The sequence below is a fragment of the Humulus lupulus genome, chromosome 8, assembly GCF_963169125.1.
Source record: "Humulus lupulus chromosome 8, drHumLupu1.1, whole genome shotgun sequence".
Taxonomy (NCBI): domain Eukaryota; kingdom Viridiplantae; phylum Streptophyta; class Magnoliopsida; order Rosales; family Cannabaceae; genus Humulus; species Humulus lupulus.
Window position 1 is genome coordinate 9022414 of NC_084800.1, and position 19755 is coordinate 9042168.

At 29.6% G+C, this 19755-nt stretch overlaps 1 protein-coding gene across 2 annotated transcripts; it reads right to left on the reverse strand.

Annotated features, from left to right (window-relative positions):
- Positions 1-11045: 11045 nt before the first annotated feature.
- Positions 11046-14365, reverse strand: LOC133794477 (protein indeterminate-domain 11). 2 transcript variants are annotated; one of them, XM_062231712.1, is made up of 4 exons: positions 14056-14365; positions 13496-13821; positions 12981-13377; positions 11046-12441 (listed from the first exon to the last, which is right to left on the reverse strand). In XM_062231712.1, the coding sequence occupies exons 2-4, from the start codon at positions 13713-13715 to the stop codon at positions 11247-11249; spliced, it is 1812 nt and encodes a 603-aa protein (XP_062087696.1). In that variant the 5' UTR covers positions 13716-13821; positions 14056-14365; the 3' UTR covers positions 11046-11246. The 2 variants fall into 2 exon arrangements, with proteins under 2 accessions (XP_062087696.1, XP_062087697.1); XM_062231713.1 differs by lacking the exon at positions 14056-14365 and having other exon boundaries at positions 13496-14008.
- Positions 14366-19755: the final 5390 nt, after the last annotated feature.

Genomic DNA, 19755 nt, shown 5'->3' on the forward strand with positions numbered 1-19755 from the left:
TGTTTGTCCATTTTCCTCCAAAATGGATCAATGTCATTATGTATTCCATATGCAATATAGCACAAAATAATTTTTAGTGTTGTTGCTTTATTAACTCAAATGTAACTAGTTACAGTAGTAAATGAATATTAACAAATGTTGAAAATATATAAGTAATCAGTTTCTTTAAGTTAATCAAGAACTATTTTCTAGGTTCTAAAATTAATTATTTTGCATTATGTTCAGTTTTGCTTATGCAAATGGTTACCTTAGTGAATGTGTTGTCTTTCTTTTTTTATATTTCAAATATGCAAAGTTAAAGACATATTATGTAACCGGTTTCATAAACGTAAATCAAGATCTATTTTCCATGTTTCATGATAAATTATTATGCACATTGTTATTATTATTTTTTTCGTGTGTAACTGGTCACTGTATTTATTTTGTTGTCTTATTTTTTATTTTTTTGTAATATTTGAATTATGTAAATGTTCAAGTTATGTGATGTAACCGGTTTCATGTGAGTAATTAAAAAAGTAATTTTCTGTTTCTTTGTGTTATTATTTTCCATGTTGTATATTTCAAACAAGATTTTGTTTAGTTTAAATGTTACCTGTTGAGAAATCGTAGAAACGATGCTAAAATTAGATTATCTGCCTGAGAATGAGATGTGATTGTTGGACAAGAATCGAAATTCTGTTACAATTGCTCGAGAATGAGAGCAGTTGATCAGAAATTGAATTCTATGTTTAATTCGATGACTGTAGAAGGCCGGAGAGAAAGATTGCGAAATTGTTCGATTCGCGAGGTAGATTTGAACCAACACTTCTGAGAGGCAATATCAGGCGATCGGAAATTTAATTGTTTGATTGAAGAAGAAGAGTGTTGTTGTCGGAGAAGATGATGTTACGATCAGAAACAATGGAGGACAAATTGCAGTAGCCGGAGAAGATAATGTGATTGTCTGAAACTATGGAGAATGAGTTCTAGTGGCTGGAGAAGGAAGATTTGGTGATCGACAATTAGGTGTCTTGATCAAAATGTTGTAGTCGGCAGTTTATAGGAAATTTGTTAATCTGTGGTAATCTGGTTCATAAAATTATGGGAATCCCATAGTTTTTCCATATTTAAATTAATTATTTTTTTGTCTATATTTATATAAAGTTTACTTAGTTTTCTCATATTTATGTAAAGAGATCAATAAATTTGGCTCTGCAAATAAATTTTTGATGATGTGTAATGAGAAGTTTACATAAATATGGGGAAAATAAACATAATTTCTATATTTATGGGAAAAAAATAATTGTATAAAATATGGTAAGTTTTTTTAAAATTTTTTTTTTTTAAATATGGTAATTTCATATAATATAAAAAATTGATTACCATAATCATAGATTCACAAAACTCTCTCTTTTCTCCTTTCTTCCTCTCTCCTCTCCCATTTGGTTCTTTCATCTTAGCCATCCGCCGGCGATGCTACCTCCGCCTCTGCCCCCGATGACGACGACACACCTCCACCCCCGCCCCTGACGACGACGTACCTCCCTCTCTTCTTCTTCTTCTTCTTCTTCAGATCTAGTTTTATTTTTATTTTCTTTGTTCTTCTTCTTTTTCACATATTGTTTCAACATTTCAAATGTGTTTTTGCACTTCATATTTTTTTTTTCTTTCTAAACGTAACTGTAACTGGTTACAGTCACGATCTGTATTTTTGGGTTTTTTTTTCCAGATTTGTTTAAGTAACCGGGTACAATGACGTCTGATTCTTTTTATTCATAACTGATATATTTTTTCAGATCTAGTTGTAACTAGTTACAATACCTCCCCCTCTAGTTCTTCTTCTTCTTTTATTTTTATTTTCTTTGTTCTTCTTCTTCTTTTTCACATTTGGTTTCGCTATTTCAAATATATTTTTGCACATCAAATTTAATTTTTTTTCCTTCTAAACGTAACTGTAACCTATTACAGTCACAACCTGTTATGATTTCTGGGTTTTTTTTTTCCAGATCTATTTAAGTAACCGGGTAAAATGGCGTCTAATTATTTTTATTCATAAATGATATTTTTTTAAATCTAGTTGTAACTAGTTACAATAGCGATCAATTTATATATTTTTTTGTTTAGATCTAATTTTCTTTCCAGGTCTAGATAAGTAACTAGTTATCATCGTAATTTTTTTTTCTTTTTCAAACCTAACTGTAACCAGTTACGATTATGATCATTTTAGATTTTTTGTTTGGATCCTATTTGTTTTCAGGTTTGGCTAGGTAACCGGTTACCATCGCAACTACTTTTTTTTCCATATATATTTTTTTCAATCATAATTGTAACCTATTACCTTCACGATCAATTTAGTTTATTTTTTTCATATAAGTTTTTTCTCTCCAAATCTCACTGAGTAACCAGTTACAATTCAACTGGTATTTTGATAATAGTACATTACTAAAAAATCAAAATTATTTTTATAGCTGTAACCAGTTACTACAACACCACTTAAAAAATAAAACTGATTTTTATAGATATAACTAGTTACCACACATCACTAAAGAAATTGACAATGACAAATGATCACTACTACAAAAAAATATCAAAATTGTTCTAATAGTGGTAACCGGTTACAACGGAGAAAATGTTGATTGAAGAAGATAAAAAATAGAAGAAAAGAAGAAAACAAAACGTTTTTCAATGTCTGAACAAAAAAAAAAAAAATAATAATATCTACAATTACTGAAATACCCTCACAAAACAAAATTAGCCAAAATAATCTTATATAATTAAATATGGTAAAACTAATAAATTATTACACAAATATAGTAAAACAAATCCCATAAAAAAGTAAGAAAACATAAAATACCATATAAAATGCACACAAAAAATACCATATTTATCAAAGTTTAGAAAATTTTCCCATATTTCATGTAAATTCCCCATGTGTAATTTGTAGTCATTCCTACATGCTATGGTCAAATGCCACATCAGCTCGTATTTTTAATTCGATCAGAATAGACAACATTTTTGTAAGAGAATTGCTATGGGGCGCTAGTGGTACCCAACACCACAAGGAGGTAGCGTATCGCTATTGGTGTAATTCAATATCGGGTCCCACATATTTGAATTTAATAAGTATTATGGGGTATCGTTAACCAATTATAAAGTGTTACGTCGTGTGGTGTTGGTCACCTTAAAATGCCAAATTGCAACACTCTTTTTGTAATTGTCAACATCCCTTGAGTGTTTCTCTTGGACAAACTCGAGTACACCCTTTTAAATTTGAGCTATCTAAACTCTATTGTGTGAATGTGAGTGCACATTTTTAATTACTAATTTGATTGAACATTTATAGATTTAAGAAAGAAAATATTAAATAAATAAAAGAAGTAGAGATGATGGCAACAAAACAGTGAGAATATTAATAGATTATATATAGATGTACACAACGTAGTAGTCATATAGTATATAGTACCGCATTATTAAAGCTGGCATGCACTGATGCACACGAATTGTCCTGAAAAAAGTGATAATAAAGTCTTCCAAAGGAGATGATAATATTCAAACCTTTCTACATTTTTACTTAAAAAATGATAATGGTAACACACTAACTAACTAACTATTTATGTATATCAATATTTATTGAGGTCGAATGTTGTTAATTAATATTATTATATATAAGATTACTAATTGAGACAAAACAACTAATAATTACTAGTTTTTAGCTCTATTGTTTTGAAGGATACAACGTTATTATATTGGATTTTATTGACAAGGGAAGAACATTAGAAGACAAATATATAAATGTATTGAGTGGAATACTATAGTGAGAACGAAATATTGTTTTCACTTGAACTTTACAACAATAATTCTCTTTCGTTGGGTTGAGTGCAATTTAGACAAGTTTCCTATTGTACCTATCCAAATGGGTGAAATTGATCAACTTTTTTTTGGAGATTTAAAATATTATATATTACATGTTTATAATTGTTTTTTTGAATTGAAATAAAATGTTTGAGTAATAAAGTGAAATGGTTTTTGCTTTGTTTAACGTGATTTGTATGTCTGATTCAATATTGGTGGATTCGTTGTGATCTATATATATAGGTTGCTTGGGCATATACGTACGTAGTTTGTTGATGTGCCCGACATTAAAGAGTAAAGTAGTAATGACACGTCACAATTCTTTAAAGGCATTTTTTAGGACACACCCCTGATCATCATATCAATATCACGTGCCCAACAACCACTGTTATACATATATATACATGATATATTGTGTATTTTTATGACCACTAATCATTCAAAACCATAAGAGATGGAGTTGTTTGAATTGTAGTTACATATATTATGACATATATGTCAACGCATTAATTAACAAAGTTACAAATAGAAATTAGATGTAAGAGCAATCACAAAAACATGAGAAAGAAAAAACAATGAATACAAATCTTGTTGGCATATATGTTATATATATGTGTTAAAATATATATGCCAATAGAATAATAATATTATTATTTTGGTAATTAAATTATGACAGGAATAAGTTTTTAACCTAAATAATATGCATGATCATCAGTTAATTTGAAAATGTAGTAGTGAATGTAAGATCATTATTTGCAATTAACCTCGGGAAAATCTTAGGGAAAATTACTTATATCACGGTGATTTAAATTTTTTTTTGATTTTTACGGTAATTAGAAATAATTACATTATTACGGTTATCCAACTTTCTTTGTCATTTGTGGTTGATGCAACCTTCTTCAATTCTACCACAACCCCACGCCAGAGGTCTCAAATTATTAGCCTTTCCCTTCACCTTTTATTTCTGTCAGTTCAAAATTCATATACAACATCATTTATATTTATATATATATATCTAGGTAAATATAGATACTATTCATACATGTACATATATATAGAGCTGTAGGTGCAAGTTTTTAATGTATTGTTGAGATCAATATTCTCGTCTCAAAACAAGTTTTTAAAAAATTATTTTTGTAAATCTTTGTAATAATCATGTTAAATACATTTATAAATATTTATGTAAATGTGAGTTACAAAAATATACTTTTTAGTTGTGAAATTAGTTTTGTAAATTGTTGTTACAAAAATGTAAAACTTGTTTAAAAAAAATATTGTATTTCACTACTATATTCAATAAAGTGTTTTATAAATAATAAATATCTTAAATTTATATTTTTAAGTTGTATAGCATAAATATGATGGTTCATCTAATTTTTTGGTACAATATTGTAACAGGAAAGTATAAGGCTCTGATTGGTAGGAGGTTCGATACAATTTTATAAATCCAAAATCATAAAAGTTGTGGGCCCATAATAATAATTGATTGGTTACTCATTTTGAAAAACTAAATTCAAAAACTAAATTACATTTTATACTAGGAGATAGAAAACACAAATTTTACGTTTTTTGAATATCCCAATTCTTATATCTAGTTTTCTTAAAATTGTGCATTGCACTACTTACAGTATGCAGTATTGCTTTTTTATTTTATCATCGACATTTTTTTCTTCCCTCATATGTTCATCTATATGGTTAAAGTATATATATATAAACGGTCAAATATAAATAAGTTGGGTGCTTGTTTTTATTATTATTATAAAAAAAATTAAGCATATATTAATTAATAATAAATAAATAAGTGTTAGATATATTTTCCCAGCATGTCACTAATTAGGTGATAAATAAAATAGAATTGAAATATTGATAAAATCAAAATTCTAACAAAATAAATCCAAATTCATACAAAATTCTATCATAATCTCATTTTATCTTCTTAAAATTTTGAAAACAGTGAAACCTACAAAAATAACTGATTCGTAAGATGATTTTGAAAATAAAAATCAATATTATAATTTTGTGTTCTAAAATAAAAAACAAGAAAATCATATTTTCTCATATTCCAAATCATTGTATCATAAAGTATTACAAATATATCACTTTTTTATATTTTGAGATTTCCTACCAATCACATATTCAATTTTTTAAAACTAAAAAACTGTTTTTAAATACTGAATCAATCACATTTTCAAAATCATGCTCTTAACTATAAATTCAGATTTTTATTTCAGAAACACAATTTTTTTAAAATACATTTTTCTAATCGCGAACCAATCAACCCCTAATATTTTTATGTATATTTTGTTTATGATTCTTAACTATGAAATATTTTCGTAAATGTTAGTTACAAAAATATATTTCTTAGTTGTAAAACTAGATTTGTAAACTATTGTTACAAAAATAAAAAATTTAGTTACGAATTTGTTTGTAAGTTTTATCTACAAAAAAAAATCTACAATTCTATAACTGATTTTGTAAATATTATTTATAAACATATAACATATATTTACAAGTTTGTAACAAAAATTTACTAGTTTGTAAACGTTGATCACAAAAAATTATATTCTTCAGTTTTTATTTATGATTTTGCCACTCTATATTTACACTTTTGTCATTCCGTGTTTTTATACAAAAATTCCGTATTTTTGTAATGTATCATATTTTTCAGATTTTTTTTAAGTTTTAGTGTATTTTTGTAGATTTCCCAAAATCTTAAATGTTATAGTTCATCAATTGATGGAAAAATGTTGGTTAATTTTAAATATTTTTAATCTTACCCAATATCTTAAACTAAAGTACTTTAATATTAATTATTACTAATTTCCCCAAAATACGTAACGTTGATTCCCATAAACCCATCAGAAAGTAAAATGAAATGGCATTGTCAAGACAACTCATCAGTCATCACAAGTGTCGCACCAATCCCAATTCAACAGCATAAAAGAAAATGAAATTTTCACGAGAACAAACACCTTTTTCTTTTGAGCGGCTCCTATATCTATATATAATTATTAGGACCTAAAAAAAACTTCAATATATAGGCTACGAGTGTCTGAGACTACTGTGTATATATATATATATCACGATCGAACCATATGTATGTGAACATGTATGTTTTTGAGAGAGAAAGAGCTTTTTTGTTTAGGATTTTTCTTTATTGAAAATAACAAAGCCAAAGGGTAGCAGCAGGTATATATATAGCTAGCTATCTATATCTGCTAGCAGCTTTGATACATATATATAATATATATGTGTATGCATGTATGTATACAAGTCAAAGAAAAAAGGTAACATTATTATTTAACACAAAGCGAACAAACATCCTTTACAATGACAAGTCAACTGGTGTTTTGGGGCAAAACAGCATCAAAATGCACAAAACAACAAGGAGCAAAACAAAACTCAATTCGTTCAAATCATGATGATGATCAATATATTCTTTTCTTTTCTTTTTTTTTTTTTTGATCTGGGCACCTCAACTTTGTTCTTGAAGCTCCAGCTTTTAGAGAGACACCCACCATCACCACACACACACAAAAAAATTATTTTCTCTTTAATTTTCTTGATTTGGTAGAGCTAGCTAGCTAATTAAAAATCTCCTTCCCATGACAGAAAAAGCAACCACCAAAGCGTCTGTTTAGATGGGCTTATAGGGAAGTGTGCTAGCTTAGCTCTCTCTTTGCCAATGTGTATATCATTTCACCATATATATATAATTTTTGTTTGGTCAGCATACTTTGTCTCCAAACACTTTTACCCATACAAACATGTAGTCGTGTGTGTGAGTTCAATATATATAGTTTTATATGTATTCTTAGCTGTATGTATATTTCTTTGTCAGTGAACAAAAAGATATACTTATTAGTAGTACATATTTTCTATCATCAAAATTTCATTTTTAGCATAAATATAGATGTACGTTTATGAACATATATATATATATAGGTAAATTTGACTGATGAAGATTTAACTATTCTTGACTATTATTTTCTATATCATTCTACCTTATATGAAAGAATCCTATGTACAAGTATAGAGAGTAATTAAGAAAGGGATAGATATACATAATATTATTAGTAATAATGGAAAGGGAAAACATACATAACCCCACTCTTCCATACAGTCTGATTAATCTGATACGAATATATATATATATATACAAAGCAAAAAGGAAGAGATTTTTTTAATGAAGTGACAAACATGCTCTCCCGTGTCTCTCGTCCTAATTGATCCATAATAGAAAATAATGGTATTGGCATGTGTGTGGTCTCATAAAGCAAGCTTCTCTTTGGCTCTCTTTCTCTCCAACAAATTATAATATATACAATACATGTGTATGTGATTAGAGAAGTGGGAATTCAGAGGAATCTTTTGTTATTATATATATAAAAAGAAATATATTGTATGAGACTTTCTGAAACCAATGGAAGAACAGGTGCCATGACCACTATTCAAACTAAATATTTTAAGCAACCTTAGGCTATATCCTAGCTCTATGTATATATATATATAATATATATGTATATATAAATGTATATCAACCTAAACTGATCTGGAATATTATAGGGATATTAATCGCATCGCCTACAATAACTCTGATATTATTTCGAATATATGTAAAGTTGTCCTTATCTATTCTACTTTTTGTGTATTTGAATGATAGGGTAATCATACCTTATTTGATTGTATCATTATGTCGATTTGATTGATTACTCAGATGTTGTTTGCTAGATTTCTCTCTATATATAAATATAAATCACACTCCCTATCAATAAAGTAAAATACAAATTATGTATTACTAAATATCTTTTTATAAATATATGAAAAATCTCGCAGTAACTCTTATTACTTTTTTTTTTCTTCATCCCCTTATGTATTTTTTCTTCTTCTAATAAATCACTATGTATATATTTATGAAACAAATTACTAAATCATTAAAAAAGTGTACTTGAGATGAAGTATAACATGAGAAGAGTAGTGAGACAGAAGGGGTGAAATGAAATTAATAAAATAAATATCTATTTGTGAGGTAAAATAAACACCATAGATATATAAATTTGGAATTAATAATATAGTTTTTTGGGTGCAAAGAAAGAGCAAAAATGATCCATATCCTCGAGATTGAATCCCCCACTTGCACCCATGATAGGTGTCAAAAGGTATCCCTTTATTGTTTTGCAAATAAACACCAATATCTAAAAATAAAACAATAAACAAAAAACCAAACTTGCTCACATTTCACGAATCTATCAATAATTAAGAGAATCCAATGCTTTTGTATACCGATCGAACGTACTTTTCTATATTCTTCTACCTCTAACTCTGTCTACTACTACTTTTTCAATATATATAACATGAAATCAATTCTGTATATGCCATCGAATATTCAAAGCTAGCTTCTTACTTTAGGGTTTTCACATTTCCAACAAAATTAATTGAAATTGGCCGGCCCTAATATATAATAAGAGAATTGCTAAAGGACATTATTGGTGTCCAACAACACAAGAAGTTGAGATGCTATTAATGGTGCAATTTAATATCGGGTCTCACTTATTTAAATTTAATAAGTATTATGAGATATCGCTGACTAATCAAGAGTGTCACTTCATGTGATGTTGGGTACATTAAGATGCCAAATAACAACACTCATATAATAATATTAAACTTAGCGTTAACATAATAAATTCTTTATTAAAAGCCATTTTGTAGGCTTTTCACATTTTTCAAAGTGTTCAATTGGACCACAGCTATTTTTAGTGGGATAAACTCATCTTCTTTATTTTTTTTTCTCCCTAAAAAGAAAAATCCTACTTTATGTAGCAAATTAAAAAGGGAGTAGTGAAGTCAACCTATTAAGGAAATTTTTATTTTACAGTGACTAAAAAATGAGAGAAAAATGAAATGCTTAAAAAAAAGAGAGAAGTTGGGGTCAATTCATATTTGTCACGACTTTTCTTTTGGGCGGTGTGATTTGATTTCTATAGTGAAAAGAGTAGTGAGTCAAATGCCTTATATTATGCATGTACTTATTATTTCTTTTTCTTTTTTGTTCACTGTGGTTATCAGTTATTATTTCAGTAGTCGTGAGATGTATATAAAAACCCATGCATGGGAGTACTGGATCGGTACATATATATATATAAACATCATTTTAATTTTTGTACCTTTTTATTGCACATCATTCGTGGTTATTGTTAATTAATTATTATTATTTATTTATTAACCATTTTCCATAATATTACAATATTTTGTATCAAGTTTTTATCAATTACCATACACCATGCCAATGTCCCCACCAGCACTGAACAGGAATACGTACACGTTTCGTGCATATTTTATAAATCAATTATAAATAAATTACGTACTAATAATATATTCCGAAAAAAAAAATTGAACCCTCGAACTTATATACGCACTATATATATATATCGATCCTCAGTGATCCGTACGTAAGTTTAGCTCTCTGACATGAATAAGTTGAAATCGATAAAAAGGAATAAGTGCAAATTGAGAAATTTTTATCAGAGACGGCAATTAATTAATAATAATTAGCTAGTATTACAGTTACAGATATAAACAACAAGTATATAAATAAATATATCAGCATTTCAATAAATAAAATAACGCAATTTAATTACTGACCAAAGACGAGTATACCAATCACAGAAGTAGAATAGAGTTAACCCTAATACAAACAATATATGCATGGTAAAAAACGTATATGCATGGTAATTATATTGATTAGCAATATGTTATAATATTTTTTAAATTCAAATAAGTATACTCGATATTAAATTGAATCAATATCGTACATAAATTTATTTGTGGTTTTGGGCACCCGTGTTCCCTTACCAATTCTCTATGAGCCAGACGTTAAAATTCGATTATTTAGAATATATAATTAGCACAGTTGTATATGTGTATATATATATATATGATGTTTACATATATACTCACATGTATGGTACATATATAATTATCTCTTTTCTTAATTAATTTCCACGCACCCACACTAATTACATTATATATAAATGTATGTAATTCTAATAAAAATCAAGCAAAAAACAACCTAACTTTGTCAGAGGCATTCTCTCTAACTAAATCGAAGCACGGGCACTAATAAGAATATTACAAACTATTTATATATTCTAATGAAAAAATTATTTAAAAAGAAAAGGAGCTAGATAATTATAAAAGCAACATCATAAAAAAAAAAGTGGTAATTCCTTTCCCTTCGGGAAGATATATATTGACAACAAAAATTATATATAAATATACCAAAATTATAAAAATCAAAGTTATGTTCGTTTAGAAAATAAACAAAAAAGAGAGTGAGAGAGAGAAAGAGAGAGATCTCAGGTTCCACATTTAGGAACAAACCTGAACCTTGCTATATAAATAAATATATATATATATTACCATGGTTTCTGGGATTGATTATTTTGTTGGTGGTGGTGAGGATGGGACATGTTGATGGTGTTTCCAAGAGCAGCCATGTTCAACATCTCAGTATGAGAAAGTGGTCTAAGACCCAAGAAATCTCGTGTCAAACCTTCCCCATTCCCATTACTAACATTACCACCTCCACCGGCACTGCCACCACTTTCCATGACGGTGGGGTTCGTTGTTCTGAGATGATCGTGCCCATCTTTTTTGGAACTACCCAGAATCACACCATTGAAAGGGTCGTGATTATGATCACGAAACCCAGCTGTAGTACTAGTACTAGAGGTACTGATACCAGTTCCAGTAGTAGCAGAAGACAATGAACTCATCATGTACTCTTGAAGTAGACTAGTAGTAGTACTGTTACTACCACTGCTTTTATTCCCAAACCCATGACCTGTTGGGGCCGTCTGATCTTGATGCTGATGATGATGATGTTGACGATCACGCGGTGACAGATTCAGGCCAAAGTTATTATTGGCGCCAGAATCTTGGTGGGTCCTCATCATCATTACCGGCGAGGCAGCTGAGCCAGCAGCCATGGTATTGTTATTGGTGCTGCTGTTGTTGTTTCCACCGCCGCTCATGGTTGCCCCAATTTGGGCTGCTTTCTGAAGCAATGCGGTGGCAGACATGTGAGCCAAGGGCGGTGGTTGGTAGTGAGGAGGAAGAGTAGGGCCTCCATTACCGTTACCGCTACCACCACCACCACCTCCACCTCCGCCGAGGTTAGGGTTAGGGTTAGGGGATTGGAGGAGGGTTAAATTGTCTTGGTGGTGTGTCTGTTGGGTGTAGTCTTGGTCTAATGATCTTGCGGAGAAGATTGAAGATGAGGAATTAGAGAGGTCCATCTGGGTCGGGCTGCAAGCTAGCCATGGTGGAATGTCTTGCCTGATGAGACCACTTGCAGTAGTAGCAGCAGTGAAACTTTGTTGCTCCTTTTTGAGGGGGAAGGAATGGAGGTCTTGGTGATGGGAGTTATGATTATTTAACAATTGGGTTTGGAGATTTAGATGAGATAAGATTGCAGAAGAAGAAGAGCCAAGTGGGTTTGTTCCAGCTCCAGCTCCAGCTCCTGGTCCTCCTACTCCTCCATTAATGGCTCTTGCACTCTCCTCTGCCAAAGCGTCACAGAAAGCTCTATGGGTGATGAAACTGTCCCTCCTGAAATTAATTAATCAGGCAAAAATTAAAATAAAATAAAACAAAAGAAAAAGTCACAAAGGTAGGACAATTCAGAAGTGTTGACTCTCTTTCTCTCTCTCTCCTTTTCCAGTTTTGCTTCCCTTTCTGGATATATTCATTTTTTTGTTGGCTTTTTTGTCCAGAGAGCCAGAAGGACAGATTATATATCTGTATAGGGGTTGTATTGATGACCAGGTGGGCTGTAACATTTTCCATACTAAGCTTTCTTTACATACTCTTCTCTCTCTAGGTTGCTGCCTATTATTGTGTATTGAAGAAAGGAATGTAAAATTTATTTAATTGTCATCTTAAAACCCAGCAAGTTACACATCTCTCTCATCTGGGATTTTGGTCAACATGTTTATTATAGACACTTCTCTTCAATTAAATAACTCTTGAGAATTTATTTTTCTGAGGCTTTTATACATATAACTAGTCTTGTAAAAATTCTCGCATCAGGATGAGAATACTAACTGTTATAAAATGGATTATTTAATAATAATGGTAATTCTCGTTACCTTGAGAAAAGGGTTCCACAGTCACATCTGTACTCCCTGGTGCCACAGGTCTTTGAATGAGCTTTCCAATCCGATTGAACAGCATAACGCTTCGAGCACTTGTCACATTTCCACTTCTTCTCCCCATGTTTTCTGCAGAAGTGCTTCTTGATCCCAGTCAAGTCCCCAAGAGCCCTCGAGGGGTCATGGTGGACACAACTCGCTTCTGGGCACACATAAACCTTCTTCTTCACCTCTTTGCTCGTTCTTTGCTTCAGCTTCCATGGCAAATTGTGTCCTCTTCTGTGAAGTTGAAGATTTTGGTCTCTTTGAAACCCTTTGTTGCAGATCTCACAGATGAATCTATTTGTTGCCATAAGAGTCTTGGGAGACAAGGCAATCACTTCTGCATCAGGGTCTATAATAGATGTACATACAGTCAAAATATATATACAAGTGAAAAAAAAAACACATATATATGAATGACACTGATAGTAGTAGCACTGTAATCTTGTTTTGTGGATGTGATTTCTCACCTGGGTTTCCGGGAAGGTTTCTCTTCTTTTTGGGAGGTTGAGATTGAGGTGGTGGTGAGGCAAAATATTGCTGAGAAAAGCCATTATTGGTACCAATTTCAGCTCTGTTGCCTGAAGAACTAACACTTGCTTGATCACCAGATGCTGAGGTCAAATTAGACATGTTCTCATCCACTCTTGCTTGTTGTTGTTGCTCTTGTTGTTGTTGGAATAACATCATCTTAATTGTTATTTTGTTTTGCTTTGACACACGCAAAATTTGAACTTATATCACATGGGCATATACATACACATACACATACACATAGATCTTGGTTTTTGTTTTCCTGATGAATGAAAAAAGGTTAGTACTGTTAGGATCTAATTTAAGAGACAAAACCAAACCAATAAAATTAAAAGCTAAAAAACAAAGCCATAACCGGAGAGAGAAAACAAATGAAAACCCAAAAGAAGGCAAGAAATTATTTTTAGTTGTCTGAAAAGAGTAGCAGTTGTAGTAGTAGTAGTATATAGTCTCTAGCTAAAGAAGTTAAATGGCTTATATCCCACTACAAACACACCTTGATAGTTTCTTCTTTGTTTGGCTGCAGCCCAAGAGACAAGTTTTGATTTTTCAAAGCTCAAAAGAAACAAAGAGAAGGAGAGAGAGAGAGAGAGAGAGTTAAAGAGAGAGAGAGAAAGAGAGTGTGAGAGGTATATAGGTAGCTGCTGGGAGCAGAACCAGATCCTCTAGCGACTTATGTTATCCGTCATGGTTCAATAACCATGCTTGATAAGACCAAGAAAATCCAATAAAACTCAAAATATGAACAAAAAAATAAAGGCCCAGTTTTTAAAATTTTGAGCGAGAGAGAGATAGAGAGAGAAAAATATGTGGGTGAGAAAGAGATATACCTCTCTGTAATCCTCAACCCGTCCAAAAACAATGCCCACAAAACCATAACTCAAGGAACCCTACGGCTAACTCTGACGTAGCACTTTCTGTCTTTTCCTCTGTGCCCTTTCTGAATCCCTCCCCAAAAAAAAAAAAAATCTCAAGTTCCCATCTTTATGATATGAATTTTTACTTTTAACAAAGTATATTTTTCTGCTCAAACCTTTTGTTTAATAACCCTTGCTATTGCTCACCTTTTCCCTCTTATATGTATAAAAAGTAAGCTGTGGAAAAAAAAAAAGATTAAAAAAAACCAATAATGTAAAAAGAGAGTATCATTTGTAAGAATTAGAGAGAAACATATCGAATCTGTGTTATATATGTGTGTGTATATATATATTTTACATACATCATGGGGTACCTTTCTACAATATTTACTTTGACATGATTGATCCATTGATTAATTTCTAACAGGAATGGTTAATTAAAACCTTTTTTAATTCAATAATTTTCTTTTTCTTCTCATTTTTCTAATATAATATATTTTGATTCTTTATCTTTCTTTTCATTGTCACAAAAAATATATTATATAAATATTGTTGAAAAATATGACAATTTTGCATGAGATTAACTAATAAAAAAATAACACATATATCGATTTCACAGGATTATCTAGTCCGCCGGCCTGCCTAAAACCCAAATTTCTTTGGCCACATCTTCTTTCAATTTTCATTATCATATTATCTTTTGTTTACTCTTAATATGACACTACTACCAGCCGTCATTGTCACCCCCAATATTCTTGTTTTGTAAATTCACAAAACCAAAAATATAAAAATCATTTCAATTATTTAATCAAGAGAATTAAAAATTGGTAACCCCAAAAAAAAAAAAAAAAATTAAAGTAGATAAAGGTATACACACCCTCGTTGACTTCACCGTCAAGAAAGCTAGAGGGGAAAAATAAAAAGCTCTCATGATAATAATGACTCTTTAACAGAATTTGATGATCCTAGGCCTCGTATAAATATGCAATATTAATAATAATGATTTCTATTGACTTGTGTTCTTGATTGACTTAGATGAGGTAATAATAATAATAATAATAATGTTTATCATTTACTCAAAATTAAGTACTGATGAAATGAACAATGTATGATTGCATTTGCACCACACTACTCCATTTTAACGGCGATAAATTAACACACATATTTATCATACTATTTATTTTCAGAGTTGAGTAAAAAAATAATTAAAGAGTAAATTTGTAACAGTACTGCTGAAATAATAAATAATAAAAAAAAATGTGGTGTCTATTATTATTATTATTCTTATAATATGATGATGAGTGTGGCAGGGTACTTAGATAAATTGGGCATATATGCCAAATGCATGGCTTAGAAAAAATGTGATGGAGCTACATTGTCTTTCTGTTTGGTCATGTTTCCAATGAGCTTATGTTCCCTTGCACAGTAAAGCCTCTCAAAAAAGAAGTCTTTTTGTTTTGTCATTTTCTTGTTTTATTCTTCAATGATTTGGGTTTTCAAATGGGATCTGGCTAGACCAAAGTCTCGTATATGCTCTCCCAGCTCATTTCTCCTATTAAAATAATCTTAATGCTTTTTATATACATATATATCTATAATTTAATTACCATGAGAGAAATAATAAAGAAGAGAAAGTACATTTATATATAATAGAACTTTATTCATTGGTGCACTGCTAAATAAGTACTCTGTCTATTACACATATATTATATGGTGTGTGACACACCATATATACATATATGAATTGATTAATTAATCAAATTGCAGGTAGATACAAGATCGAGTTTAATTATTAAAAAAGTACAACTGCATGCTTCAAAAATAAACAAAATATTTTATAATTAAGGAATTAAAAAAAGTAAACGTAACATGCAACGATTTATTATTGAATATATATAACTAATTACACAGTAATTTGCTGGATTGATTATTATTTTTATATAGTGTATATATACATATATAATTGTGATTTTTGCACACATCAATAGCCATATATCAAATCTTCAAAGTTCAAAACTTATATTTTTAAACTATATATGTATGTATAGCATTAATAATATTACTAACGTTTGACAAAAATTGGACATGGAAATTTATAGAGGAATGGAGTATTTTTTTTTTTGACTAATTAATTAATGGTGGGAACTAATATATAGATATATTATTCTAGAACTGATATTAATATATGTATAGCTTGATGGCATGACAAAAGAGTGCATTCTGTATCTATATAAGAAAATTCTTGAAGGTGCATATATTAATTAATAATGTATTATGTAATACTCTTTATTTTTATTTTTTTGTTGAAGCTAATTACCAACATCAATTTCTTGGATTTTTTAAATTTAAAGAATACATTCTTTAATAATGAAATATGAATAATAGTACTCACTCTCACTTGTCAGTTATATATTGATTACTAATTCTCTCTATAATTATGCCTATTCTATATTGTTATATTTTTTTTTCCATGTAGCTATAGATGACTCATCATCCCTTTGAGGCTTTGGTCCCATTGAATTATTAATTTTATAGATACGTTTCTTATTGATAATCATTGCACCTTTTATGTTTTCACCATGGCTTATATATCTAGCTATATATAAATATAGTCTGATCTCCTTTTATTTTAAATTTTGAGCCGAGATTATACGTAATAGCAGTTTTCTGATAATATATATATAAAAAAATCATATACTCTATATAATTAAAAGACTTAAACACTTTAATGAACAAACATGATTGTCGATATTTTCTCCCATTATGATTGAGATGTACTTAAACATTTTCTGATCGTTCATATGTGATTTGGCAAATCATTATCTGCCCCACTACTATTATTACACGTGAAATAAATAAAATATATAATAATTTTACTTAAATAATTTTAATTCACATTGTTGATCTCTAGCTAACCAGCGAAAAAAGTATTAGAAAAATAAAAACATTATATTTTTATATTAGGTGGAAGCAACTCACAATACATGTATAGTTAGTTTTATTTTAAAAAATTATTAATTATTTTTATAGTAATCATATAAATTTTAATTAAACAAACTATATTATAGATACAAAAATGGTATAAATATATTTAAAGAAAAATATTGTTTATGTTTTTTTAAAAAAAAATAAAATAATACAACAATCTTTTAGAATCATTCCATTTAAGGTACAAAATATTGATCATATTATTCAAATCGCACATCAATAATTGAATAATAAACTTATTTATTCTTGATAAAAGATAAATGTTATTCTAATTTCTTATCGAGTTACACATGTTATACGATTTATACGCGCGTGATAATTATATATAATGTATTTATTATGTATTATATATTATTGTAATAATAATATTTTATAACATGTAAATTTATATTAATAAAACTATTAAATATCTAGTTTTGTATTAAAAATTATTATAATAATATTTTGTAATATCTGAATTTACATTAATATAATTACTAAATATTTTTTCTAGCAAAATTTTATAAAAAATAGGATTATATATTATGTTAATCCTTATTGGCATTTTTATAGAAATATTTTTTTCTTAAAAGATAAAATTGGTTGAATTAGTTGTTTCCCTTTATTATAATATTCGGAAATGTTTGTTTCCCTTTATTATAATTTTCGGAATTGTTTGGTTTCCTTTATTGATATTTTCGGAAAACCACTTTCCTTTTGTGTGAATTTTGGACAATAATGTGCTTCCTTATTTAGCATATATTGTCTCATTTTGTTTATAAAGGAAACAAAGTATATTGCAAATATTCGGTACTTACCCAAAGTTGTTTTTGGATTATTTGCTGATATATTTTCGTGCAGCTTAAGGATTGCAATCAGGAAACTGGTTCTTAATGTCATTAATTATTGTTTCCTTTTTGAGCTTGTTTTGATCCGACACAGGTCTGAGCTGTCCCCACCGATATCGCATCTGTCGGATCAGCATCTTCTAAATAAGGCAACTCTTCGACAATCAAGAATAACTTATGTGATTCTTGCCTTTATTAGAAGAATTCTTTCTCTGCCTTTGTGAGCACGAAAAAGACTCTATAAATAGGGCTCTAAAGGCAGTGAGAAAAGTGAACTCTTTGGTGCATTATTCGTGAGCTTTATTGTAATATTTGTGAGAGTTCCTCTTTGTATTCAAGATCATAAGTATTCACGTGATCTTGTAGAATTATGTGTGTTTAGTTTTTAGTGGTGAGTTTATACCATATTCATGAGTGAATACACATTGTAATTTGAACACAACATTTATAGTCTTTGGGAGAAGATTTTTTACAAGCCTTGCATCGGGAGGATGCAAGTACTCGCTGGCCATTGAAGGGAGTTCAAGTGGTTGAGCGCTTCAATCAAGATCAGATTAGTGAAGAGAAGTACAACAAGTTGCGGCAAATCTCAAGAGGGAGTCTTGTTTTGTTTAAGTCAATGTTTTTGTACTTGTGATTCTTTACTAATTGGTTTTATTCTCTGGGCGTGGCCCCAAGGAGTAGATTATTCGAAAGGGTTTCTGAACCTTGTAAAAATTCGTTGTGTTCTTTATTGTTTTGCACTGTCTTTTATTGTGTTCAGTTTCTATCGTGATAAGTGTGGTTTCTGTCCCGACAGAACTGTAATCTGTGTAAACAGTTAATTACCATTCTGCACTTTAATTAATTCACTTGGTTTAATTAATTTGGTAATTACTAAAAACGGAATTTCATATTATATGTTATATATTATTATTATAATAATAATAGTTTATAACATTTGAGTTTATATTGATATAATTATTATTAGACACAAACAAGGCGCAATGTACGTTTGCGTAGTTTTATATATAGAATTTATTAATTATATTTATTAAATTTGTATCATTTTCATATAAACTTAAAATAAATAAAAAATATTATATTTAAAAGAATGACATTGTTTACCCAAAAAAGATTCACCTAATGATGTGGAAAAATTAATATGCACGTGGGATACACGTGACTGTTTAAGTGAGTACGTTATGTTCGACCGTCGACCAAAAGAGAATTCACTCAGCAGAAGGGATATTCTATGGGCGACCAACTGGTCCCAGTATTTCAGATATCTTCTATAGATATGTAATCTCACATTTATGTAATAATTGTGATTTCCATTATTATTTAGATACGTTTGTATTAAATGTAATTAAGGCCCATCAGCCCATGAGGAACTCATTGAGCCTATAAATAAGATTCAAAGGGCTCAAGAGAGGGGACTTGTTTTTTTGGACTCTTAGACTTTTGATCTTGAGAGACTGAGGGAGAATTATAGTGTTTTTATCTACTAAACTTGTATTCATCTCCAAGCTTGTGAAACTCGTG